Source organism: Delphinus delphis, chromosome 16 (genome assembly GCF_949987515.2).
Source record: "Delphinus delphis chromosome 16, mDelDel1.2, whole genome shotgun sequence".
NCBI lineage: Eukaryota > Metazoa > Chordata > Mammalia > Artiodactyla > Delphinidae > Delphinus > Delphinus delphis.
Genome location: NC_082698.1, coordinates 83,613,974 through 83,639,951, shown reverse-complemented (window position 1 = coordinate 83,639,951; position 25,978 = coordinate 83,613,974). Strand labels below are relative to the sequence as shown.

Genomic DNA, 25,978 nt, shown 5'->3' with positions numbered 1-25,978 from the left:
CAGAGGCACTCTGAAATCCAGCAGGGGGGCGAGGAAGGGGGCAGGTCCACAGCTGCAAGCTTATATTCTGGGGGTGGGGTGGTACCAGCCTTTGTTGGCTATTTATCTTTGTATCTCTTCCTGTCACACAGGAGACATCCCATAAATGTTTGATGAATGAATGAGTGGTTGAATGTATTTCCTTGAAAGGGACTTAAGCAACAGAATTACCAGGTTCAATACTGGAACAGCATTTGTAGTCATACACCAAGGCTTCAGAAGCCTCCACAACTTGTACTATTTTCCTCTACGTTAGTCCAGATAACTCTCCCAAGTCCTGTAAAATCAGGATAATAGTAATGTGTATATAATTATGTTATGGAGTTGACGTGATGACTAAGAGTTAATATATGTAAAGTGCTTAGAATACTACCTGCCCCATAGTAAGCATTGTTTAAGTGGAGGTGAAGGTGGAGGTGGCAGAGGTGGTGAAGTTGGTGGTGATGGAGGTGGTAGAGGTGATGGTGATGGAGGTGGTGATGGAGGTGGTAGAGGTGATGGTGATGGAAGTGGTGATGGAGGTGGTAGAGGTGATGGTGGTGGAGGTGGCAGAGGTGGTGAAGGTGGTGGTGATGGAGGTGGTAGAGGTGATAGAGGTGGTGATGGAGGTGGTAGAGGTGATAGAGGTGGTGATGGAGGTGGTAGAGGTGATGGTGATAGAGGTGGTAAAGGTGATAGAGGTGGTGATGGAGCTGGTAGAGGTGATGGTGCAAGAGGTGGTAAAGGTGATAGAGGTGGTGATGGAGCTGGTAGAGGTGATGGTGCTGGAGGTGGTAGAGGTGATGGAGGTGGTAGAGGTGATGGTGATAGAGGTGGTAAAGGTGATAGAGGTGGTGATGGAGGTGGTAGAGGTGATGGTGGTGGAGGTGGCAGAGGTGGTGAAGGTGGTGGTGATGGAGGTGGTAGAGGTGATAGAGGTGGTGATGGAGGTGGTAGAGGTGATGGTGATAGAGGTGGTAAAAGTGAAAGAGGTGGTGATGGAGGTGGTAGAGGTGATGGTGATAGAGGTGGTAAAGGTGATAGAGGTGGTGATGGAGCTGGTAGAGGTGATGGTGGTGGAGGTGGCAGAGGTGGTAAAGGTGGTGGTGATGGAGGTGGTAGAGGTGATAGAGGTGGTGATGGAGGTGGTAGAGGTGATGGTGATAGAGGTGGTAGAGGTGATAGAGGTGGTGATGGAGGTGGTAGAGGTGAAAGAGGTGGTGATGGAGGTGGTAGAGGTGATGGTGAAAGAGGTGGTAAAGGTGATAGAGGTGGTGATGGAGGTGGTAGAGGTGATGGTGCTGGAGGTGGTAGAGGTGATGGAGGTGGTAGAGGTGATGGTGGTAGAGGTGGTAGAGGTGATGGTGCTAGTGATTTGAAACAGTCTAACATACATGCCGTTTGAGTTCCAGAAGCAGTGAATAGAAAGAATAAGATGGAAGAAATATCTGAAGACATGATGCCCAAGAATTTCTAAAATGATTGAAGAACCACAGATCCAAGAAGCTCAGAGAACCCCAGGCAGGATAACACAAAGAAAAATACACCTGACACATCACAGTCGAACTGCTGAAAATGAAACCAAGCTTTTCTGTGTTCCCTGTTTCTTATTTGCAGGAAAAAGGCTTCAGACTCCTAGACCTCCCTGAATACCAAAAGGCAGATTCAAACAGTTGCTAATCAAGGATTTAAGGGGAAGCAGAAACAAAGGAGGAACAGTCAAGAAACAAGAGTGCAGCAATTAAAGCAGGATCCTGGTTCCTCTTCAAGGAATATACATAACAATATCTTTGAGTTCTTCTGCAGGATCTAAGGCCCTTACCCAGGTGAAGGATGGTAACTTCAGGCTGAGCACAAGATTCCTGGAGCCCCACCCTGTTACCTCATTAACAACCAATCAGAAGAAAGTCACATACCCTACAGCCTTCACCCCAAATTCTGCCTATAAAAACTTCTCTCCAAAAAGCATCGGGGAGTTCAGGTTCTTTTGAGTACGAGCCACCCATTCACCTTCCTCAGCCCTGCAATAAACCTTTCTCTGCTCCAAACTCTGATGTTTCAGTTGTTTGGCCTCACTGTGCATCAGGCACATGAACTTGCATTCGGTAACAAAAATTCAAAGATAAAGAACAAAATTGTGAAGGCAGCTAGGGAAAAAAATTACTTACATAAGGTAAGAAATGATAAAAATTATAGCCGCCTTCCTGAGAAGCCATGGAAGCCAGAAGACAAAGTGTAACAGGGAAGGGCAAAATCTGACTCCATGTGGATCTGTTTCTTTTACTTTAACCTTTGCTTTTTATTGCTTTCGTTATTATAATCACTAAAAGGTTGCTGTCTATAGCTGTAAGCATACATAATGGCCTGCCACAGGGAACACAGCCCACCTGTGAAAGGCTGCAGAAAAGAAAAAATTAACACATCCCCTCCCTGATGCAGGCCAAGCAAGGAGATATCTTGCAAGATTAATGGCCTTTTTACTTTACTTCCTCACCCCCTCCCCATCTCTGTTCTATAAGAGAAACTGGCATGCAGACCCCAATGAGATGGTTATTGGGGACACTAGTCCTCCATCTTCTCGGTCTGCCGGCTTTCTGAATAAAGTCATATTCCTTGCTTCACCACCTCGCCTGTCATGCAGCGAGCAGAGTGAGCTTGGACTTGGTAACAAGATGAAATACATCCTTACAAGAATGAAAGAAAAAGCTTATCAACCTAGAATTCTATACCAAGCAAAAATGTCTTTCAGAAATGAAGGCAAATTAAAGATTTTTTCAGACAAACAAAGGCTGAGATGATGCATTATTAGCATACCTTCTGTACAATAAATGCTAAATTTCTTCAGGCAGAAGGAAAATGATACCAAAGGGAATTTGGGATCTCAAGGGAAAAAAAAAAAAAAGTAAGAAGAGTGACAGATAGGGTAAATATGTGGGTAATTTTTTTTAATCTTCTTCTTTAAGACATAAGTTTTGACTATTTAAAGCAGGGGTTACAAACTATAGCCCACCGGTCAAAACCTGTCTGCTGCCTGTTTTTGTACATAAAGTTTTATTGGAAAACAGACATGCTCATTTATTTACTTCTTACGGTTGCTTTTGTGCTACAATGGCAGGGTTAGATAGTTGCAATAGAGACTATATAGCCCTCAAAGCCTAAAATATTTACTACCTGGCTCTTTACAGAAAAAGTTTGCCAACCCTGGTCTAAAGCAAAAAAACTCCAAAGGATTATGGGATTTATAATGTATGTGGACATAAAATACACAGCAATAACAGCAGAAAAGATGGAAGACAGAAATGGACTGTTGTATGATTCTTATTGGAGACCCTAAAGAAACCACCAAAGAATAATAATAAAACAAACCCTTGGAAACTGTGTGAGACAATATTTGTTGTTTCAAACTGCTATATCCTGGGGTAAATTGTTGCACAGCAAGATGACTAATGCAAGAGAAAGAAGGGAGACAGCATGAGGGCTGCAGGTGGGGATTATTTTCTTTTGTCTTGACTTCAGATTCACTTCCTCCCCTCACCCCCCAGCACCTTGCCTGTGCTCAGGGACAAGGCTGAAGGGGAGAAAGAAACTCAGCGAACCGACGTAGGGAAGCCTGGGGGACACGTCTCAACACAATCACGAGCCCCACCTGCCGGAAACAGGCGCCCAGGTCCTAACATTTGAGGCGGTCAGGGTAGGGAGGTCATTCATTCATTCAGTAGCATGTACTGAGCACAGGACAACCAGTGCCAAGCTGTCCCCTGGAGATACAGGAAGAGCAGCAGACCCAGGGCCTCTCTCTCGTGACATTTCCAGGCCAGCGTGTGGAAGTCCCAGGCCTCTCCCGTGTCTAGACATGAGCACGCAGCAATCCACAGACTGGGATGCTGTTCCAGATGTAAGGATGGGCGTCTCAGCTGCTGGCTGCCTCCTGGTTCAAACAGGGCTCCACAGCAGTAGAAGGGCGAGCGTGTTTTATTTTCTAGCTCAGGACTCGATCACAGTATCGTTGGAGGCAGAGACATGTCCAAGGACTTCATGGAAGGAGCCAGCAGGAAACAACCCAGCACGCGGGCTGCTGGCTGCTGCCTCTCCCCTCCGCAGCCCCGCTCGGGTCCACACACCTATCCCTTTGTGCTCCAGTTCAGCGTGCTGCCAGGGAGTGAACAGGATGCTGAACCCAAACACTGGTGGGGGCGTGACAGGACCCCTGTCCTCTCATTTATGACCCTTGATGTCAGTTTGCCGTGGTCCATGTAGGGAAATATCATAAAGGAGAATATCATGGAAACTGGATTATCAAGTGAGCCAGAGGCAGTGATGCCCAGGAGAGCTGGAGAAAGTTAAAGGAATCTGTCATTTATTGCTCTGTGACAAATTACACCAGAACTAGGGTCTGAATACAATAACTGTGTATTACTGCACACAGTTTCTGTGGCTCAGGAACCCGGAGCAGTTTAACTAGGTGCTTCTGGTCGCCAAACACTGGCGGGGACGTGACAGGACCACGACAGCCCACCTGGCACCAGAAGCCAGGCCACCCCCTCTGCCCGTTAGCATCAGATCAGTGTCAAGACAAGGCTACGTCTTGCTGAGCAGATGCTGGGCAGCCTCATGTCCAGCCCCAGCTTCTCCCACCGGCTCTGGCCTCGCTGATTCCAAGTCTACCCCCATCACCCTGCTCCCTTCACTCTCTCCTTCCAGCCTCTCCCCAGTTCCTTCCCCGCTTGCACGTGGCCCTTGGCTTCCTAGCTCTGCACATGCCCTCCTGGCTCCTCACGAATCACGTGGGCTGTCGCGTCTCCCGGCGTGTTGGTTGGCAACTCCCCACCAGGGAGCCGTACACCCCAGAGGATGGAGGGCCTCCAGGGCTCCAGGGAGGATCTCGAGGTTGCCTGAGAACCCAGGGAATGAGCAGGCGGGGATGCAGTTCCTTCTGAACCGTGAGAGTTGATCTCGTCCCCCATGCCAGGACCCATGGGTGGAGACCAGAAATGTTGGCATTGCTGTAAAGGGGTCTGTGTACCTCAGACACCCCTTCACTGATGTTGTAGGACAACCACAGAGGAGGGGAACTCCTTGTTGCTCTTTGGATAAGAGAAACATCTCTTTATTTCTTAGTAGTGACAGACATTGAGAGACACAGGAAGGGGCGTCTCTGGCACACCTGCTCCCTCCCACAAATCTTCAGTCTCCTGGAGACGGCTCTTGCCACCCATGCACAACCAGAGGATATTATTTGGAAGTCCTAGTAACTGTCTGCAGTAACTGTCACACAGGGATTTCTGCCATCATCCCTTATGATAAACGGAGCTTCCTATCAAAAAGTTATACACACCTCAATGTTCATAGCAGCACCACTCACAATAGCCAAGATGTGGAAACAACCTACACGTCCATTAACAGATCAATGGATACAGAAGATGTGGTACTTACATACAATGGAACATTACTCAGCCATAAAAAAGAATGAAATAATGCCTTTTCCAACAACATGAATGGACCTAGGGGTGGTCATACTAAGTGAAGTAAGTCAGAAAGAGAAAGACAAATATCATATGATATCACTGATATGTGGAATCTAACATATGACATGAACTTATCTATGAAACAGAAACAGACTCACAGACATAGAGAACAGACTTGTGGTTGCCAAGGGGGAGGGAGGGTGGGAGAGGGAAGGATTGGGAGTTTGGGATTAGCAGATGCAAACTATTATATAGAGAACAGAAAACAAGGTCCTACTGTAGAGCACAGGGAACTATATTCAATATCCTGTGATAAACCACAATGGAAATGAATATAAAAAAAGAATGTGTATATAATATGTATAACCAAATCACTTTGCTGTACAGCAGAAATTAACACAACAATATAAATCAAAAAATTTAGAACAAACAGAGCTTCCTGTAGGCAAGGTCATATGTTCTAAGAGCCATGTCATTTTCACAAAGTACTACAGTGTACATCCCTCTGCCCTTTTTCTTCAAGCTTCTTAAAACTACACTAGGACCAGCTTCTGTAGCCCATGCATTTAGCTAGTCAAAATGAGTTGTTCAGCCCATCGATTCCTGAGAGTTCGGGTTTTACGAACAGGAGTCAACAGACACTGGGCTATGGCAGCTCAGGATAGGAGCCATCCTGCCAAGTGACCTGGAAATTGGTGAGTTGGTAGGGCTCCCTCACCCCCATCTGTGAAGCAGGCAGAAATCAAGCCGAGTTTGGGGACAACACTGTCCTCCTGTCCAGGCTGTGGGGCTGCCTTACAGATGAGGGACCTCAGCAGTGGGGTCCGACCTCCCTCAGCGGCCACTCAGGCAAGTCTAGAAGGAACACCAAGAAATTAGAGGGGAAACGAAGTGCTTTTCTTCACCAAAGTGCAGCATTAAAGTTTTAGAGTATCCATTCCAAAAGCAAAAAGTATAGCGATTATCAATTATGTGTCTGGCATTGCTGGGTGCCAGAGCTGCAGAAAAGAGTACCCTGGATTACAGCCCTGAAGGAACTGACCCTCTGCTTGGGATAAGCACAAAAGGACTACCAAAGACTAGGGACACCTGTTTTGTAGGGTAGGGGACATTTAAGCTGGACTTTGAAGGATGCATAGGAGTTTGCCAGGAATAGAAAAGGGCAGCAAAGCCCTGGAGAGGTGAGCAGGTGTGGCAGGTTTGGGGATTTGAGTGGAGTAACCAGAACATGATGGGGGTTGGTATCGCATGAGGTGGGAAAGGGAAGGGCCAGATTATGACCACTTTATGCACCATGCTAAGAAGCTTGGGTTTCACCCTTTTTTGATAGTCTGGCATTTAGTCTGATCACAAAATAAAGATCTCCTGATGCTTCACTAGAGCTTTGCTTCTAAGCTTCATCTGTTCTCTTAAGGATGAAAAGTGGCTTTCTTCACTCATTTCTTTTCTTTCATTTTTCATTTTTTTAACCTCTGGTGAAGGTTAAAGGTTTTCTACAAATCTGAATACTCATGGCTATTGTTATGCAGGGGAAGCCCAAAGGCACTGCAAAACACAGCACAGAGGCCAGTTTCCTGGGGACAAAAGGAACTGTGTGAGATCTGACCATGGGGCTCTGGCACCAGGGTCAGCTGGGAGGGAGAAAAAAGTGCAGAGTCAGAAACTGAGCTGAAATGGACGCTAATATCAGCAGGGAGCCCAGCTGCATGGTCTCCACAACATGTCTCCCATGATGCAGAGTCTATATATCCACTCAGTGCACGGTAAGTAATGCCATCCTTCACAGCCCCCTTCCTCTCCCTCTCTCCACTCATCCCCGCCGGCTGTAACACCCGCTGTATATGGCAGCCTCCACATTGTATTTCTCTGACTTTGACCTCACTTGACTCGTGCATCCACCTACCTACTCAGCATCCCCACTCACACTTGACAGATCCTGGTCTCCACATCCCTCACGTGGCAGATTCTGTTTCCCAAAGATAAGCACCAGGGTATCCCCATTCCATACGCTCCTCTACAACGTGATGCTGACACCTCCCACGGACAGCCGGGTCCGTGTCCCCTCCCCTTGAACCTGGCCGACCTTTGAGACTCCCTCAAGCAATAGAGGACAGTAGAAATGAGCTGAGGGACTTCCGCGGCTGGAGCCTAACGTGCCATGTGCTTCCACCTTGTCTGGGGAGCCTCAGTCTTGGAGCCCAGCCCCCAGGATGTGAGGGAGGTGAGATGTGGGGTTTCTGGCCGAAGGTCTCAGCTGAGGGTCCTGCCCACAGCCAGTATCAACAGCAGGCACGTGCACAGAGCCTCAGATTGTCCAGCCAGCGTGTGAGCCGCAGCGACCACGAGGTCCGCTCTGAGCTCTGCCCACATGGCAGACTTGTGACCAGAACTGACTTTGGGAGGGTCTGTCCCTCAGTGATAGACAGCTGGAACCTCCAACCTGCTCCCCGCACAGGCTCCCTTTCTCAGATGATAGAACCGTCCTTTACCCACAGCTCAGGCCAGTACCGGATGCACTGTTGGCTCTCTTCTCACGTCTCAGATCCAGATCCAGTCGATTCTACCTTCAAAATACACCCAGAGTCCATCCACTTCCTATTACTTCATGGCCCCACCCCCAAGCCTCCATCATCTCGGGGGATGGTGGCAATAGCCCCCGCTCTCCAGCACGCGGGGCCACCCTCCCTTCTTCCACTGTACGTATCCCTCCTGGCATATTCCACATTTACTTATTAATTCCCTCAAGTTCTGTCTGGAGACAGGAGGCAGGAACGTGGCTTTGTCCACTGCTGCAGCCCCAGGAACAGAACGGAGCCCGGAATTGGAGAATGTTTGCTAACCAGGTGAATGAACAGAACCAGCAGCAAAGGGCACCGTCAGCACAGACGGGAGTGAACAGAGGAACCCGCCATTGTGTCTGCCTCCTTAGCTCAGACTATTTTTTTTTTCTACTGGACAACACAACCCAAACTGATTTCTTTCGAAGATGTGGCCTTGGACCAGCCACATCTCAGCTCCGAGATTTCCCTTTTCTCCAAAATGGGAATACTAAAACCCGGTCCTTGCAGGGGCCTTTGAAGGATGAGACAGAGTATGAAAGTCCCTGCCACACAGAAGACACTCAGTATGATGTTAGCGTTCTTGTTGTTGTTAAAAGTGAATTGGGGTCAGATTAGGATGTGCTGAGGGGTTTTTATCCTGGGGCACTGGGAGTCATGAAAGGATTTTAAACAGGGAGTTACACAGTTAGAGTTGTGTTTCACAGAGCTCTCTGTGGACCTTGAAGCCTCCTGAAACTCTCTCTAGGACATTCTGTGTACATGGGTTATGGACCTCACTGGAGGGAGGGACCATAGGTCTCTTTAGGTCTCAGTGAGTCTGCAGGCCCATGACGGTCAAGAACCACTGGGAAGGGAAGGAGATAGTGAGGTAGGCAGGAAGGGGCAGTGGGAGGGATTTCCATGCCATGAAAACATTCAAGCAGACCTCCGGAGGGGACCATAGCGAGGACCTGAGGCCTCTGGCCAGCAGCCGCGTGAGAGCACCGTCCTGGAAGTGCGCCCGCAGCCCCACTCTGAACTCCAGATGGTGCAGCCTCACAAGAGACCCCAGACCAGAAGCACCGAGTTAAACTGCTCCGGGTTCCTGAGCCACAGAAACTGTGTGCAGTAATACACAGTTATTGTATTCAGACCCTAGTTCTGGTGTAATTCGTCACAGAGCAATAAATGACAGATTCCTTTAACTTTCTCCAGCTCTCCTGGGCATCACTGCCTCTGGCTCACTTGATAATCCAGTTTCCATGATATTCTCCTTTATGATATTTCCCTACATGGACCACGGCAAACTGACATCAGAGCCTAGCTCTTAGCCTCTGCACTGCACGACATCCCAGCTTCCCTTGCATAATAATGCAACACTTGCGCAGAGCTCTACAGCTTACAAAATGCAGCATCACCCTTCATCCTCATGGGAACCTTGGGGTAAGGAAACACTTCTGCATTTCTTCATTTTGTAGTTTAAAATAATGGGGCTCAAAGAAACTGAAGTGATTTGCCCAAGGTCACAGAGGTAGTGCGTGGTAGCTGGAATTCCAAACAGGTCTTCTGATTCCAAATCCCCGCCTCTCTCTCTTAGTCTGCTGGGGCTGCCGTAACAAAATAGGGCAAGTGGAATGACTTAAAACAGTAGAAATGCATTCGCTCCCAGATCCAGAGGCTGGAAGTCCAAAATCAAGGAGTCAGCAAAGTCCTTCTGGAGGCCCTGAGGGAAGATGTGCTCCCCCCACCCCGCCCCAGCTCCTGGGCTGGTGGCAGCCTTTACCACAAGTCCCCCGGTTTGCGGCTGCACCATCTAATCTCTGCTGCCATCCCCATGTGGCCTTCTCTCCTGGTGTGTCTCTCTCCTCTTCTTATAAGGGCAGCAATGTTATTGGATTAAGAGCCCACCCTGAAGACCTGATCTTAACTTACTTCTTAGCTACATCTGCAAAGATCCTGTGTTCAAATAAGGTCCCGTTCACAGGTACCAGGAGTTATCTTCATCATATCTTTTGGGGGGACACAAATTAACCCAGAAAACCTTCATAAATTACACGCTTTCCTAGTAGACAATCCATAGACAATCATCCAACTGGGCCTAAACTGGGAATTCCTGGGATTGTCCTTGCTTTGCCCCAAAGTGCAGCCTGGGGCTCCAGCAGCCCGGGCGAGTCCACGAAGTGCCCACCAGGGGGCACCACTTGATCAGACAATAACTCCAAAACACCTACGGGTTTATTAAATTCCTTCATGAATTGTTTCTCAATTTTATTTCTTAAATTATGATCTTCAGATTTGCTGGTCCAGAGAGATTCAAGGATTTACTGGTTTTCCAATCACAGATTTCTGAGCAGCTTTGAAACTCATTGCACCCACGCTTGTAGCCATGGACTTGGAGCCACCCTGCGCTGGTAGATTCTTCAGGCAGACAGTGGGTCTCCTCGGTCCTTTAACTGGGCACTCCCTTGGAATAAGCTCAGTTAGAGGAGCCAGGAGCCCCCACTGATTCTGAGATCCAAGTGAACAGAAACATACATGGAGGCGTAGGGTGGCTGTTCCTCCAGGACTGGCTCAAGCTCCTGTCTCGCTAAGGTAAGCTCAACTCTCAGCAAAGTTGCCCAAGAGAAGTCTGCTTTGGCCACCACTTCCCCGTGGGCCCCGTCTCTCTATCCTCCTTCCCGCTCAGACTCATGTGCCACAAACTTGCCCCCAAACCCACTGCACATTGGTTCCCAAAGAGCCCTCAAGTTCCAAGACCACGTCTCCCACAAACAACATCACCAGTTCCCTGAGGGCCATCAGTTACGAAAGGTCCCTCTTTACTCACACGCAAAGTGAAACTCGTAAGCTGTCTGAGAAGGGGCAGAAGGAAAGCCCACAGAAGCAGCCTCAGCATAAGCATCCCTGAGCCCCGGGCCTGGGTGGCTCACCCGTCCTGGGGATGCTGGTGTGCAGTCTCGGCACAGACTGTGGGCTCCCCTGGGACAGTTTAAAGGCTCATCATCATCTCCGTGGCCATCGTTACTGATTCCACACAGGTGACACCAGCTTTCACTCACCCACTCGCTCATGCCACACGTATCTGGGGGCATCTGAAAAGCGCTCCGGTGCTCTGACTGGGTCAGAGGCTCCAGACTTCCTGCCAGGCTGACCCTGAGCCATCGCTCAATCATGGGGTCAGGAGAGTAAAAGAAAGAAAGGAACCGAAGAGATTGGGCTTTAAGAAGGAAATGGACCATCTCAGCAGAGGGGATCAGGGAAAGTCCCGAGTCAAGAGCCTCCTGAGAAAGATGAGGGAGTGAGGAGGGGGCCCTGCAACCCACCCGGTCCCCCCAGCTTTGACGGCTGGTGTCGGCTGCATCCCTGGAGAGAAGCTCTGCTGACTGGGGCAGTGGTGGGGAGCCCTGAGGGGAGGGAGTTGCCCCCAACATGGATAGCTTGAACTTTAGCCCATGGTGGATTTCCAACCCGTCTATACCTCTAACCAGAGAACTAGCTCCCAGCCAGACGTCCTCACTGCCAGACACAAAGGCCCCAACACCCACCGCACTTAAAATTCCACTCAGCCTCTGCTGCCCTCCGTTCCTTGCCCCAGAGGCAGTCAGTGCCTGAGTCCTTAAGCAATGAAGCGCTACCCACCCCAGCCCACATCAGGATTCCTCACGTGTGGGGACCACCTGCATCAGAAGCCTGAGATGCTTGCTAAAAAAATGCAGACCCCTGGGCCCTGAGCCAGGATCAGTGAATCAGACCCTCTGAAGATGGGATCCAGAGTCTGTGCTTCTGCCAGTCTCCCAGGCGTTCAGAGACTCTGCAGAAGACTGGTCTTCACTTCGGAGGAGAGAGCAGGACCTGTACTGACACACAGCATTGCTGTGCTGTATTTACAGCTCTGTGGAGCATCTGGGTGATGAAAAGTGTTATTTATGGGTTGAATGGTGTCCCCACCCCACACTCATATGTTGAAGTCCTAACACCCAGGTCCTCAGAAACTGACCTTTTATTTAGGATCAGGACCGTTGCAGATGTAATTGGTTAAGATGAGGTCGTTAGGATTATTAGGACTTAATCCAATGTGACTGGTGTCCTTATAAAAAGGGGAAATTAAAACACAGAGACAGACAAAGGGAGAAGACCACGTGAACATGAAGGCAGAGATCACGGGGGTACCAGTGACCGCCAGGAGCTGAGAGCAGCGGGAACAGATCCCCCTCCACAGCCTCAGAGGGAGCCAGCCCTGCCCACACCTGGATCTTGGTCGAGTTGCCTCCAAGACTGGGGGAGAGTAAATGTCTGCTGTCTAAGCCCCCCGCTCTGTGGTCCTTTGTCACAAAAGAAATGGTATTGGCTACAGTTTGGGCCCAAATAAAGATGTGGAGACCAACAGAAAGGACAGAGTTTGGAGGAGGGAAAGCAGGCTGGAAATAGAGGATATGGTGGGTGTCCTCACAGTAGAAAAACCCACCCCAATCTCATGGAACATATTATATTTTCCCATGGGAAAGCCAGTAATCTTCTATCAGAACTTCTTAAAAATTAGCCGGGAGAAGATTTAGGAAGAGCATGAAAGAGCTTTTGGGGTGACATGAAGGTTCTATATCATGATGGTTGTGGTTGTTTGTTACACGACGGGGTAAAATTCGTCAAAACTCATTGAATTGTACACAAAATTGATGAATTTTGTTGCATGTAAATTATAACTCAGTAAAACTGATTCAACTGAAAAATCAGCCCAGGAAAGAAAGTTCTGGTTAATTTTGTTTGGTGGTGATTAGAGAGAAAATCCAAGAAGAAAAGAAAAAAAAAAAAAACCCTTGTTTTTGCAAACCATCTTTTTTTTTTTTTTTTTTGCAGTACGCGGGCCTCTCGCTGCTGCGGCCTCTCCAGTTGTGGAGCACAGGCTCCGGACACGCAGTCTCAGCAGCCGTGGCTCACGGGCCCAGCCGCTCTGCGGCATGTGGGATCTTCCCGGACCGGGGCACGAACCCGTGTCCTCTGCATCGGCAGGCGGACTCGCAACCACTGCGCCACCAGGGAAGCCCGCAAACCATCTTTTAAACAAGAAACCAGGCTAAAAATAGGCCATTTGATTTAAAACACGGTATGGAAAAGAAATAGAAAAATAGAAGAAAGATAATTCTATAGCATTTTTATCAGAAAATGAAAACACGTGTATTTTAATATCCTCAGGCAGATAGTTAATCTGATATGGAAAATATAATAAAAAGAAAACAAAAACCAGAAAATTTTCTTCTCCTTTTTAAAAAAATATTTATTATTTTTGGCTGCACTGGGTCTTCGTTGCTACGCGCGGGCTTTCTCTAGTTGCGGCGAGCGGGGGCTACTCTTCGTTGCAGTGCGCGGGCTTATTGCGGTGGCTTCTCTTGTTGCAGAGCACGGGCTATAGAGCGCAGGCTCAGTAGTTGTGGCACATGGGCTTAGTTGCTCTGCGGCATGTGGAATCTTCCTGGACCAGGGCTCTAACCCGTGTCTCCTGGATTGGCAGGTGGATTCTTAACCACTGCACCACCAGGGAAGCCCCAATCTTCTTCTTCTGAGTTAAGAACAAAAATTCAAAGAACTCGTGAGTAATCCCTGAATACAAATGCTGTTAAATGCAGAAATATGCAGAGACGCGTTCCTAATAGAACTAATGGACCGTTCACTGGTAAGTTTCAAATTAAAATATGAAGGGGGGGAGTGACCACATCACTGAAGTGTACCCATAGCTCCAGCCTCCACTGAACACTATACACTGTGTACTCACGTTGAGCATTTGCGGTATGTTCCGCACACGTAAACAAGTCCATGTGCTTTTAGAGGAGGTTCAAGGCCTTGAGCTTGGTCATGGAGAACAGGATGTTAATTGCAGTGTTGTTTTCTATCTCACAACTGGAAGTCTCCCACTCACGTCTCTGTACATTCAGCATTGTGGTGCCCGGGAGAACCTGGGTTTGGTGCATCCTCAGCTGTAAAGGAGGGCGAGGGGAGCTACCTGGGCAGGTGTTGTGAGGGTCAAGGGAAGGGACAGAAAGCACCCAGAGAGGCCATCGGCTTTCTTAGGTTCCCCTACTTTCAACAATTTAATGCCTTTTCAAGTCACACCTCTGTGTTTTGGATGTTTTTATACTGCATTTTCTTTCTCTTACATATTATAGATAAAAAGGAGACATGCCTTCTACCAAACGTTAGGTAGATAGCTAGTGGGAAGCAGCCGCATAGCACAGGGAGATCAGCTCAGTGCTTTGTGACCGCCTGGAGGGGTGGGATAGGGAGGGTGGGAGGGAGGGAGACGCAAGAGGGAAGAGATATGGGAACATATGTATATGTATAACGGATTCACTTTGTTATAAAGCAGAAACTAACACACCATTGTAAAGCAATTATACCCCAATAAAGATGTTAAAAAAAAAAAACGCTTTTCCACTTAAACTTGAAAAAGTTAAGTTCCCAAAAGACCCCCTACATCAACCACCGAAGCTCATTTGGCAGTAAAAACAATAACATTCAGCGGACAACAAGAAATCTAAAACAATAGTTGTTTTAACAAAAAAAAAAAATCCAGCAGCTAATTAGTGTCTTTCCTGTTTGAAAGAAGGGGGTGGGAAGTGGACAGAAGACCTTATAGGAAAGATAAAAAGAAAAGGAAAATAACAGTTTCCAGTTTGACAATCCAGCTGTCTTCTGCATCCATTTCATCCCAAGACGACCAAGCCAATGTGGAGGCTTTTCCCTCCTTCCCTTTTCTTTCCATGAGACCGATCACAACCAGTGCTGCAGATTCCATCGAATTAAGGAATGCTGTTGCCTACATGGGTGAATGAGCTAAAGTGAGTAAAGTACTGAAGTAGAGGACACCTAAAGTGAAACGTCTTCATGAATGTCCACGTGGCTGAGCAGCAAGTTAACCTTTCCTACATGTGCTAAAGAAGAAGAGTTGGGTTTTATTTTATTTACTTTTCCCTGGACTGTGTTGAATGACTATCATCTACAAGTTCAGGCTACTTTTGGCTGAGGATTAATGCACTGGGAGAGCTGAGAGAAAACTGAACAATAGAGCTGTCTTTTTCTTGACCAGTTCACTTAGTATCCCAAACTCTAAGTCTTTCCCGAATTCTTTCTCCTTTTTATTGTAGTAAAATGAACATAACACAACATCCACCATTTGGATCATTTTACAATTCACTGCACCATTCAGTGGAATTTACTACTGTCACAATGTTGTGCAACTATCACCACTGCCGAGCTGCAAAACATCTCCATCAACCAAGAGGAAACCTACACCCATTTGAGGAGTCATTCCCTATTTCCCTCTCTTCCAAACCCCAGTCACCACTAATGTAGAATCTATTCTGTGTGTATGGATTTGCCACTGCTGGACACTTCATATAAATGGAACCATACAATAATAAAAAAAAAAGGGGACATGCCTTGTTTAGTTTGGCTTTAGAGAAAAACCCCAACATTGACACATACTAGCAGTGAGAACTGGGGCAAAATATGTAATCCATCTAGACCTTTGTTTCCTAATCTACAAAATGAGATAATACCTACCTTAGGAGTTTGTTGTGAGGACTGGGTTTTATAACACATGTAAAGCACTTAGCACTATACCTAATGTTTAATTAAGTCCTCAGTAAATAGTATTAGCTGATACTTTTAAATGGTTTTATTACAGCCTTTCCACAATTACATGGTGGCATATGAAACTACTGACTTTTAAATTTCCCATAAATCAACAAGTTTAAAATTAAGTTTATTATATTAAACTAAATCCAAATTAATAAAGAGCTGCTGAGTTTTATTTCGTTCATTCCTCCTTCAACAGCTACTTAATTATTGAGGGTTTTCTATGTGCCCAGTACTACTTTAGGCATGAGGTCAGAGCAGGGAATAAGACAGATAGATACATCCCCTCTCCTTACAGAGCTTACAGCCTAGAGGGGAGCAGATGATATACTAATAAATGATGTACGGGGTAGATGCTGGGGAGACCAAAGGAGGAAGCGTGTGAAGGGCTGGGGAGGAGAGGGAATCACAATTTGATGTCTGAAAGGGAGGGCCTCATGGATGAGGTGACATATAAGCAGAAAACATGAAGGCTCTGGGGGAACAAGCCACATAGACGTCTGGGCAAGAGCATTCCAGGCCGAGGAAACAACACATGCAAAGTCCCTGGGGCCAGAGCCTGCTTGGTGTGTTCAAGACACAATAAGGGGGCCTATGTGATCAGAGCCATGAGACTAGTGGGGGTGGGGGAGGAGAGCATCAGAGGAGAGATAGAGCCCTGGGAAGTGATGAGAGGAAGGGTTCTGAGCAGAGCGTGGCCACCCCCCCCCCCCATCCCTGGCTGCTTCAAAGGATTGTTCTTTTTGTTTTTATCTACATTTTAATAGGTTCGCTCCAGGAGCTGTGGGAGAGCAGACAGCAGGGAGGCCAGTTAGGGGCACGTGGGTGAGGGGGCAGCACAGTGGGCAAAGGTGATTCTGAAGGTGGAGCCAGGGGGACTTGCTGACGGCCAAACACGGGCACGAGCGACAGAGCGAAGCTGAGGACTCCAAGGTTTTGTCCTGAGCAAACTGCCGTTCGCTGAGACAGGAGAGCCTGCAGAGAGCACAGGCTTGCTGAGAACGTTGGATGTTTGGGGTTTATTTTGTGAGTAGTAAGAAACCTAATAGGTGTTCAAGTAAGAGATATCAAGTAAGCGACTGTATACAGAAGCCCAGGCAAGAAGGAGACCTGGCAGCATCAACTTTACCAGATATTTAAAGCCCTGCGACTGGATGCGATCAATAATGAGGCAGTGAGTGAGGATAAGAGATCACAGCCTGAGGAGGAGGCAGCACCCCTGAGCTGGGCAGACAGAGCGGGAGTCCTCGGGGCCCAGTGAGGAAGGGGCAGAGCTGTGCAGAGAGGGGGTCAGAGCCTCCAGGGGTTCCTTCATGCCTTCATCTATGGACCCGCACAGGCCTGCAAGGAAGCTACCTGGGGCCAGGGGAAGGGTCACCTGCGGAGAGTGGAGGGGAGAATCCCCAGCACCCACCCAGGGCCCAGGAGAGCGCCTAAGTCCAGAACCACAGTGGGTCCTCAAGTTCAAGGACACTGGGTGGAGTCGTCAGAAGGTGTTGGCCTCAGTAATGGGGCAAAATGCTGCTCTGGGCCCCCACAAAAGCTTAAAAACAGGACTGAAAGCATCAGACTCTTTCCAAATAGCTTAACTGTATCCCAGAACAAAGTACAGCAATACTTACATATATAAACAAAGTAAACTTCTCAATGTCTGGCATCCGATCAAAAATTACCTGGCATGGAAAACATTACTCACAACAAGGAGAAAGGCCAACCAATAGGAACAGCTTCAGAAATGACTCAGATGCTAAAATTAGTAGAAAATGACATGAATACCATTATTAGAACATATTCCATAGGTTCAAGATGCCAGAGGTGAGACCAAGCACTGAACATGGTACACACACACCAAGGTGAACTTCTAGAGATGAAACTACAATATGTGAAGTGGAAAATACACTGGCTGGGGTTAACAGCGGTTGAAATACTGCAGGAAAGATTAGTGACTTTAAAGGTAGGGCAATAGAAATTATCCAAAATGAAACACTGAAAGAAAGACTGGCCAGGAATGAAACAGAGTAGCCGTTAACTGTGGACAAATTCAAGTGCCTGATACATGTGTGATGCAGTTACCAAGGCAGAAGAGAGGGGAGGGGCAGAAAGACTATCTGAAGAAATAATGGGTGAAAATTTTCCAAATCTGATAAACACTATAAACTCACACACACACATAAAACAAAACAAAGAAATGTAATGAAACTGGAGGACGAAAACCATGAAGAAAACCACATCATGGCACATCATAATCAAACTGCTCAAATCGGAGATAAAGATAAAATCTGAAGAGCAGGCAGTGATAAAAAGATACCGTGCATACAAAGGAATAAAGATAAGAATGACAGCAGACTTCTGATCAAAAACAACATAAGCCAGAAAACATTTTATTAGGGGTAAAAAAACACATTAATTTAGAAATTGAAACTTAGCAAAAATATCATTCAAAAACATAGATAAAAAAATATTTTTTTAGGGCTTCCCTGGTGGTGCAGTGGTTGAGAGTCCGCCTGCCGATGCAGGGGACACGGGTTCGTGCCCCGGTCCGGGAAGATCCCACATGCCGCAGAGCGGCTGGGCCCGTGAGCCATGGCCGCTGAGCCTGTGCTCTGCAACGGGAGAGGCCACAACAGTGAGAGACCCGCGTAACGCAAAAAAAAAAAAAAAAAAAAATTTTTTTAGATGTACAAAAGCTGAAAGAATTCATCAGCCACAGACCTGTGCTTCAAGATCCACTGAGGGAAGTCCTTCAGGCAAAAGGGAAATGACAGCAAGTGGAGATGTGCATTCACGCCGAGGGCTGAGGGGTCCTAGATATGCTACCTATGGGCTCAATACGAGATGCTGGGTCTTATTGTTTAAACCTATTGAAAAGGGAATTTGCTGGAAAATGTGGTAAAAACATACAGTGGAGTATACAGGAAGGAGATTCTGACACATGCTACAACATGGCTGAATCTGAAGGACATGACGCTCCGTGAAATAAGCCTGTCACCAAGGACAACCGTGTGATTGCATTCACATGAGGTCCCCAGAGCAGTCAAATTTACAGACCGAGAAATGCAATGGTGGTTGTAGGAGGCAGGGGGAGGGGAATGGGAGCGGAGGGTGCAGAGTTACATTTCCGCAAGATGGAAGGAGTTCTGTGGATGGAGGGCGGTGATGGTCGTACAATGTGAATACAGGTGACCCTTGAACAGTGCAGGTTTCAACTGCGTGGGTCTAGTTATACATGGATTTTTTTCCATAAATACACAGTGGACTCTCCATATTCATGGGTTTCGCATCTACAGATTCAGCCAACCATGGACTGAAATTTCTCTCTGTGGTTGGTTGAATCTGTGGCTGTGGAACTATGGAAACAGAGGGTCAACTGCACCATGCCATCCTATCTAAGGGACTTGAACATCCATGGATTTTGGTATCTGCAGGGGCTGCTGGGACCAATTCCCCCACGGATACCAAGGGACCGAATGCCTCTGGACGGTACTCTTCAAGGCAGATGGTTGATGGTCAGTTCTATGTGTATTTTACCACAATTTTAAAAACAGAGGAAATTGCCGCTTAAAGCAAAAATAGTAACAGCATATGTGGGGCGTATGAGAAATATGGGGGTAGAAGATCCCCAGCAGCACGGGTGGGGAGAATGGGGGTGAGCTGCCAGGAATGGCAGGTGGCCAGTGGTGAGGCGAAGACCCGGTTATAAACCCTAACGCAACCACTCAGATAACCTCACAAGCAGTTATTCCTAATAAGCAAACAGCAGGCAAAAGAGAATCGTAAAAAAAAATGCTTCTGTCCACCTTAAAGGCCTGGAAGCAGTGACACCCCAGTCGTAGTGACCACAGGTGTACACAGATACCAGAAATTATCAAAGCGTGTGCTTTAAATTTCAGCTATACTCCAACAAAGTTGTTTAAAATAAAAGCGGATGAGCTGCCTGCACAGGCGAGACCTCCTGGGCGGCGGGGATGTCACATCTCTCCACGTACCCCCTTCTCTCCTTCTGCAGCAGTAACGACATTGTGCGCTCTGACATTAGGTGTGGCCACGTCACTTGCTGTGTCCCGCAAAATGTCAATGAAAGTGATTCTATCAGTTCCTGAAGGGGTCCTCACGAGCTAATGCATGTGGTGCCCAAGAGACAGCAGGAGCATGTGTGTAGCTGAGACTTGGGGCACCTGGATCTACCAATGCCAGGTGGAGCTGAGCTTCTGCCAGCATGAGTGCAGCAGGCAGTCTGAGTGAGAGATGGACTGCATGCATGTTGGGACACCTTTGTTACTACAGCTAACTTAGCCCATCCTGACTGAGTACCCCGACACCACACAGGTCCCATTACAGTGGAAGTTCTGTTTGGCACTAGAAGGCAAACCTGTCCAGTGGCCTCCGAGGTCTCTTCCACCTTGAAGACATGAGTTACGTGTCACAAGTGTCAGCAGCCTGGGTGTCTAACTAAGGTTCCCTTTCAAGCCTCCACCGACTTGTGCAGAGCTCAGTGCCTCTCACAGCATCACCCAGGTATTGCTGAGTCCCCGAATACTCAGACACAGGTTGGCTCCTGTCCCCCACCTCCTTCAGTTATCAAGGAAAATCACAGTGACACAGAGACTGTGACCAGTGCCCCCGCCAAGGATGCCACGTCCCTTTGTTCCCAGTGTCACCGCCCCCCAGAATGTCAGGGTCATGCTGGATTCTCATCCCGAGCCCTTTCTAAGGCTCCCCTCCAGGGGACCAGGCCGCCGTTCTAGGTCTGACCCTTGTCTAGGAGCCCATCTGTCCCCACTGGTTCCTCCAGAGATTCAACGGCCCTTACCCATGTGGGCCTCTGCCAGTCCTGGGGTACAGGACTCCTTGTGAGGCTGCAGCCCCTGAGGCTCCTAATTGCTCGTTAAATGTGACACACTGCCAGGGAGCAAAAAGGAAAGTACCAGGTGCTTCCAGGCCCACTGACCTGAGGAGGGGTGGGCAAGACCTACTTTGGAAGAAATCCTTCTCCCTTCATTTCCATTAGACAAATTTCCGATGTGCCTAGGATTTTGGAAGGCTCCCCTGAAGAGAAAGGAGAGAATAACTGGAGAGAACACAAATTAATTTTGCAGTAAGTTTCCCTTCCACACAATCAATGGTACCTCAGAATCAAAGCAGTCTCCAAGAATATTTAGGAGAAATGTATTTTCTCTCAAAGATCCAACGCTGCTGAGATGCAAATCATCTTTCCCATTATTATTCAAGGAAGTTGGGCTCCTTCCAACCTCAGCTCTTGAGTACTTCCCTTTCAAGTTGTGATATTCGGCTTTGTATTTGCAAACTAGAACAAAAATGGCTTCTCTGGGTGGTTTTCCCAAAACAAATAGTCTTTTCCATAGGCCTATCTAAGCATTCGTTTTCCACAGTAAAGAGAACTGCTCTCAGCTTTGAAACAGTCGCTTAATTTCTATCACTCTGTCCAGGTTTCACAAATCACGAGGTCCAGTTTCGATAACTCAGTGATTCCTTTCTTATTATCCACAGAAGTTCCTGACAGGAAGAAGCCTTAGATGTGAAGAATGGGATCACTGTCTTTCCTCTGAAATAGCTCTAATCAGAGTCAGTCTGCTATACACAGGAGTGCAAATCAAACCTAACTTGCACAAAGCCAGATGAGAAAACAACAGTGTCCCAGCCACTGAACAAGGGATATATACAAAAGAATTCCAGGAAATTACAGTTCGCACCACATTTCAGGATGGGGCCTCCTCTGTGATTTAGAAGCAAGGATATCTCTTTTCTGCTAGCATCAGACAGAAGAGTAAAATGCCGAGCCAGATAGCCGTTGGAGGGGAGGGGAAGATCTCGGGAAGGTCTGATGCCAATTTGGAGGACAAAGCCACATGGGCTTGAATAAACTGCGTTTCCTGGCATTTTCCCCACCATCCAAGTCGCTTGGGAGCTTAGCCAGGGCATATTTTTAGTATTCTACTGTGTCTTTTGAACAAGGTTGGGTCTTATGAGATACCACGTGGCCCTGGTCATGCTCCGATGGAGCAAAATCCCAACCAAAAATCTCTTCAGTAAATGTTTATCGCTGCATTTCCAACAGAAGGGGATTCTGAATTCAGTTGTGCTCCTTAAATCAAAATATTCAACCAACGACTCGTACCCGTAAAAATGCGTCCGCGGCTGAGAGCCCAGAGATGCTTCCTGCCCAAAGGCCACATTCCCTAAAGTGAGGTGCAGGGGGGCCAACGTCTACAGTCTTCTGGGGACTTTTTGGAACCGGTACGTCCTAAGCTTCTGTCAGTTTCCCCCAGAAGCCAGCTCGGCCCCAGCGGCGACGGCCCCGGCAGGTCAGCCTGCCTCCCCGCCCGCAGGGCTGGCCTCCAGCTGGACACCTGAGGCCACGCACGGCCTCCTAGTTACACATTCACCCCGTCCCCGGGTTGATCATTCCAGCGCGGAGGAAGTCCTTCCCCGGCCGAGCGCCCCAGATGACGACGCCCAAGCCTTTACCGAGGCGACCAACCTGGCAAAGCGCTGCCTTCCTCGCCAGTGCAGGCACTTTGCCTCCTCTGCGCGAGAAAGGACCCCGCTGTCCCAGCCCCTGTGCCCACCCCGTCACCCCCAGGCCTGCGGACCGCCCTCCCCTCGCCGCCCCCCCGCGCCCCGCCCTCCCCGCGCGCCGACCTCCTCGCGCGCCAACCCGGATCCTCGGCGCCCATCGGCCCTCCCCGCCCCGGCCTCCCCGCCCCGGCCTCCCCGCGCGCACGCGCGACCACATTGGGGGCCGGGCCTCGCGCCCCTTCCCTCCTCCCCTGCCCGCTCCGCCGCGTCCTGACCGGTGGGGGGGCGGGGCCGTGCGCCTGCGCGGAGCGGACAGTCTGGCGGGGCCGCAGCCGCGGAGTGGCAGGCAGTTGCCGTGGGGACCGCGGGCCCCTCCCTCCTCCGGTCCTCTGCCCGTGGCGTTCCCCACCAAGGCGCGGCCGACGACCCGGCTTCCCTGCCGCCGGCCCGGCGGAGCTGCAGACGGTGCCCCGCGAGAGGCGGAGCCGCTCCCAAGATGTCGCAGACGGCCATGTCCGAGACCTACGGTACGAGGCGGGGGCGCGGGCCGGGGCGCGGGTTCCCGGGCTTGCGGGCCGGGGTGGGGTGCTGGGGGCCCGGCCTTGCGGGCCGGGGTGGGGTGGGCGCGGGCGGCGGGGCGCGGATCCGAGTGCCGGGGCGCCGGCCGGCCGAGTGTGGCCAGTCTACGTGATCTGCTTCTCCGAGGGTCCTCTTGCTGGTTCTCCGCGTTCACGCCGGTAGGGTTTCCCTTTCTTAGTCTGATATCAGTAGTCAGGGTTTGGGAAGCCAGTTGGAGACTCGGCTTATCTGCGATATTGTCCCTAGCAAGGGATGTGAAGGACTTGAGGCGACGCCTGCAGTTGAGTGTGCTCCTCGGCTATTGCACTTTGAGGTTTCCTAGATTGGAAGTCTTCCTTTGCACTGAAATTACAAGGACTTATCGATAGGCAAGTTCATCCATTTCTATTTCCAGGGACTTTTCAGGCTGCGTGATGGCTCTTTATAAATGTGTCTTTTTAAGACCACAAGCACCTCCGAAGCACAGCCCAGTCTGCTTGATCTTTGCTTCCTCTGTAGCACCCACACCTGAAGGCACCCAAGAGAGACTTTTTTTTTTTTAATAAACGAAAGCCTTCCCAATTCATAAACTGTGTTTGTTTTTGTCCTGCGTGGTAAAAATAAACAACATAGTACACTTCTGCTTTGTATCAAGGTTGATGAGGTGTTCACCAGTCTGGAATCACTCTCAGATGTGTACATTCTCAGGTTAAGTCTGATTTGGACTTTGCAGTCCCAGGGAGGGGCTCAAGTTCAAAACCATTACTTCTCGTCAAATCAGTCATGTCTCCTCCGTGTGTCCTGACATGCTGCCCCCTTTCCCATCAACAGATAGGTGTGGACCGGCTTTATGGGCCGGCATGGTTTACAACACTACAAGGTACCCCACCGGCACTGCTCTGCTCTCAGGGAGTTTACGGTCCGGGGGGGGATACAGTGTTAATCCAGGTATGATACTAATGAATGTTAAAAACTTAAGGCAGGAGTTCTGAAGGAATGTGGTCTCTGAAGTTATGTTAGAAAGAAACCTGACCCAGACCCAGGCCAGGGAGGCGTTAACCAGTGCGCAGATACCCAGGCCCTGAGGGATCCAGGGTCCCGGTTAGAGGAGTGTGGTTGAGGCCCCTTGGCCCCTGGGCATTTGCTTCACCTTCAGCCACTCCTGTGACTGGTACCTGCCCTGTTCTTGGTAACGCTGGGAGCAGGATGGCTGTTCCTAGAAGGCTTAGGAAGTCCGACAGGACGTCCCTGGCTTGTAAGGATCAGTGTCATGGGAGCTTCTGGTGCTACAGCACCTGTCACATCCACGTGGTCTGCCTCTGTCTGTAGAGAACCACAGTCAGATTTCCTAAAGAAAATCCATTTCTCCAGCAAGGTTTGGTTATGCTTTTGCTTCTTCTTTATTTTCAAGTGCTCCTTTGCCCACACTTTGTTTTTTCCTCTGACCCGGAGAAAGGAGCACATGGGAGGGGTGGAAAGTCCAAGTAGGAAACCAAGTGGGGTTATGAGTTAGGAGGAATATGGGAAGATGGAGATTTTGTTCTTCAGTTGTGTCATATGAAACAATAACCGTGGTAAAATCTGGCATCTCCACTTCAGACAGAGCTCATCAAGCATCACAGGTTAACTGATCAGATTCTGTTCATCAGGCTTTGACCTTTAGTGTTCTTATTTCATGGTACCTTCCAAATATGTTTTTTATTTTTATTTTATTTTTTATTTTTTTGCGGTACGCGGGCCTCTCACTGTTGTGGCCTCTCCCGTTGCGGAGCACAGGCTCCGGACGCGCAGGCTCAGCGGCCATGGCTCACGGGCCCAGCCGCTCTGCGGCATGTGGGATCTTCCCGGACCGGGGCACGAACCCGTGTCCCCTGCATCGGCAGGCAGACTCTCAACCACTGCGCCACCAGGGAAGCCCTGTTTTTTACTTTTAACTAACTGAATTTAATCCTTCCCTCTAGTAGAAGAAACTCATAGAAATTAGTTTTAGGAAGAGCAAGTGTGGCACTTGAAAGTGCCAACCCAAAATAAAAGTCACCCAAGACCAAGTCCTAAGCTATCACCTTCACTTATCATTGGTAGATTGGCACAGCATTGGTTCCCAAAAGGAAAACAGGTTCCCTGCTTCTGGACGTTTGCCTGTTAGGTGGCTGGTAAAGGAATGTTTTGCCTAATCTTTAAATTCCTTTGTACTCTGTGCTCATTTTCTCCCTTCTGGAAAAGGAGTCTCTCTAGCTTGACAGGTATACGATGAAACATAAAGAACCACTGCTTACCAGTGTACTGTTAATGAGCTCTGTCTACTTGCCTTTTCGCTTATTAAGGCAGTATTTCATCTGCCAGGGACTGAATAGTGTTCAGTATTTTGCTGCTCTGAAAGCACCAACCACATGAATAACATATGTTATGTAATACTTTACTTAATATTGTAATACAACATTGAAATCTCGAACACATAGGTTTCTGATTGAAACCCTCCCTCTGAACATCCCTAAACCGAAACAGTGTTTCCCAAACATTGTTAGATCCACAGCATTCTTAATGCTCTGGCCACTTAGTATGGCTTGGGGCTTCCCAAGGAGCTCCAGACTGGCTGATCAGAAATTGCCTTTAATTTATGATACCAAGATCTGTGAGACAGAACGAACGAATTGAATAGGTAGTATCAAGCAGTGATGTTCAGAAAGGATCTGAGAAGCGTAAGTGGTGTAGAACAGCGGTCCCCGACCTTTTTGGCACCAGGGACCGGTTTTGTGGAAGACAGTTATTCCATGGACGAGGGGGCGGGGAGGGTTCAGGCGGTAATGCCAGTGACGGGGAGCGCCGGGGAGGGACGGGGAGCGGCGGGGAGCGACGGGGAGCGGCGGGGAGCGACGGGGAGCTGTGGATGAAGCTTTGTTTGCTCGCCACCGCTCACTTCCTGCTGTGCCGCCCAGTTCCCAACAGGCCACGGACAGTAATGGCCCGCAGCCCTGGGGTTGGGGACCCCTGGTGTAGAAGATGCTAGAAATTAAAAAGAAAAAAAAAAGTAAGGGCCGAGGCAGTTTGAGAGTGAGGAAAAGTCTAAGCCAAATCTCTGTACACACTGGACTTTATGCATTCTACAGTGACAACAATTTATGAAGCCAGGACACAAATTGTTGGTCATATACTAGTTTTATTAGTGATACAGTGTATACTCAATATTTTTATTTTGTGCTTTATTTTGAAAGTATTACAACATTTGACATA

At 48.6% G+C, this 25,978-nt stretch overlaps 1 protein-coding gene across 2 annotated transcripts in view; it reads left to right on the top strand.

The window, feature by feature from the left end:
* Nucleotides 1-22,481: 22,481 nt before the first annotated feature.
* The window catches only part of RAB4A (RAB4A, member RAS oncogene family), a 96,944-nt gene continuing 93,447 nt past the window's right edge, over nucleotides 22,482-25,978 (top strand). For both annotated transcript variants that reach the window (XM_060035123.1, XM_060035122.1), the window contains exon 1: nucleotides 22,482-22,716. In XM_060035123.1, coding sequence (XP_059891106.1) covers nucleotides 22,686-22,716 — 31 coding nt within the window. In that variant the 5' untranslated portion in view covers nucleotides 22,482-22,685. The remainder of the gene's footprint in view (nucleotides 22,717-25,978) is intronic.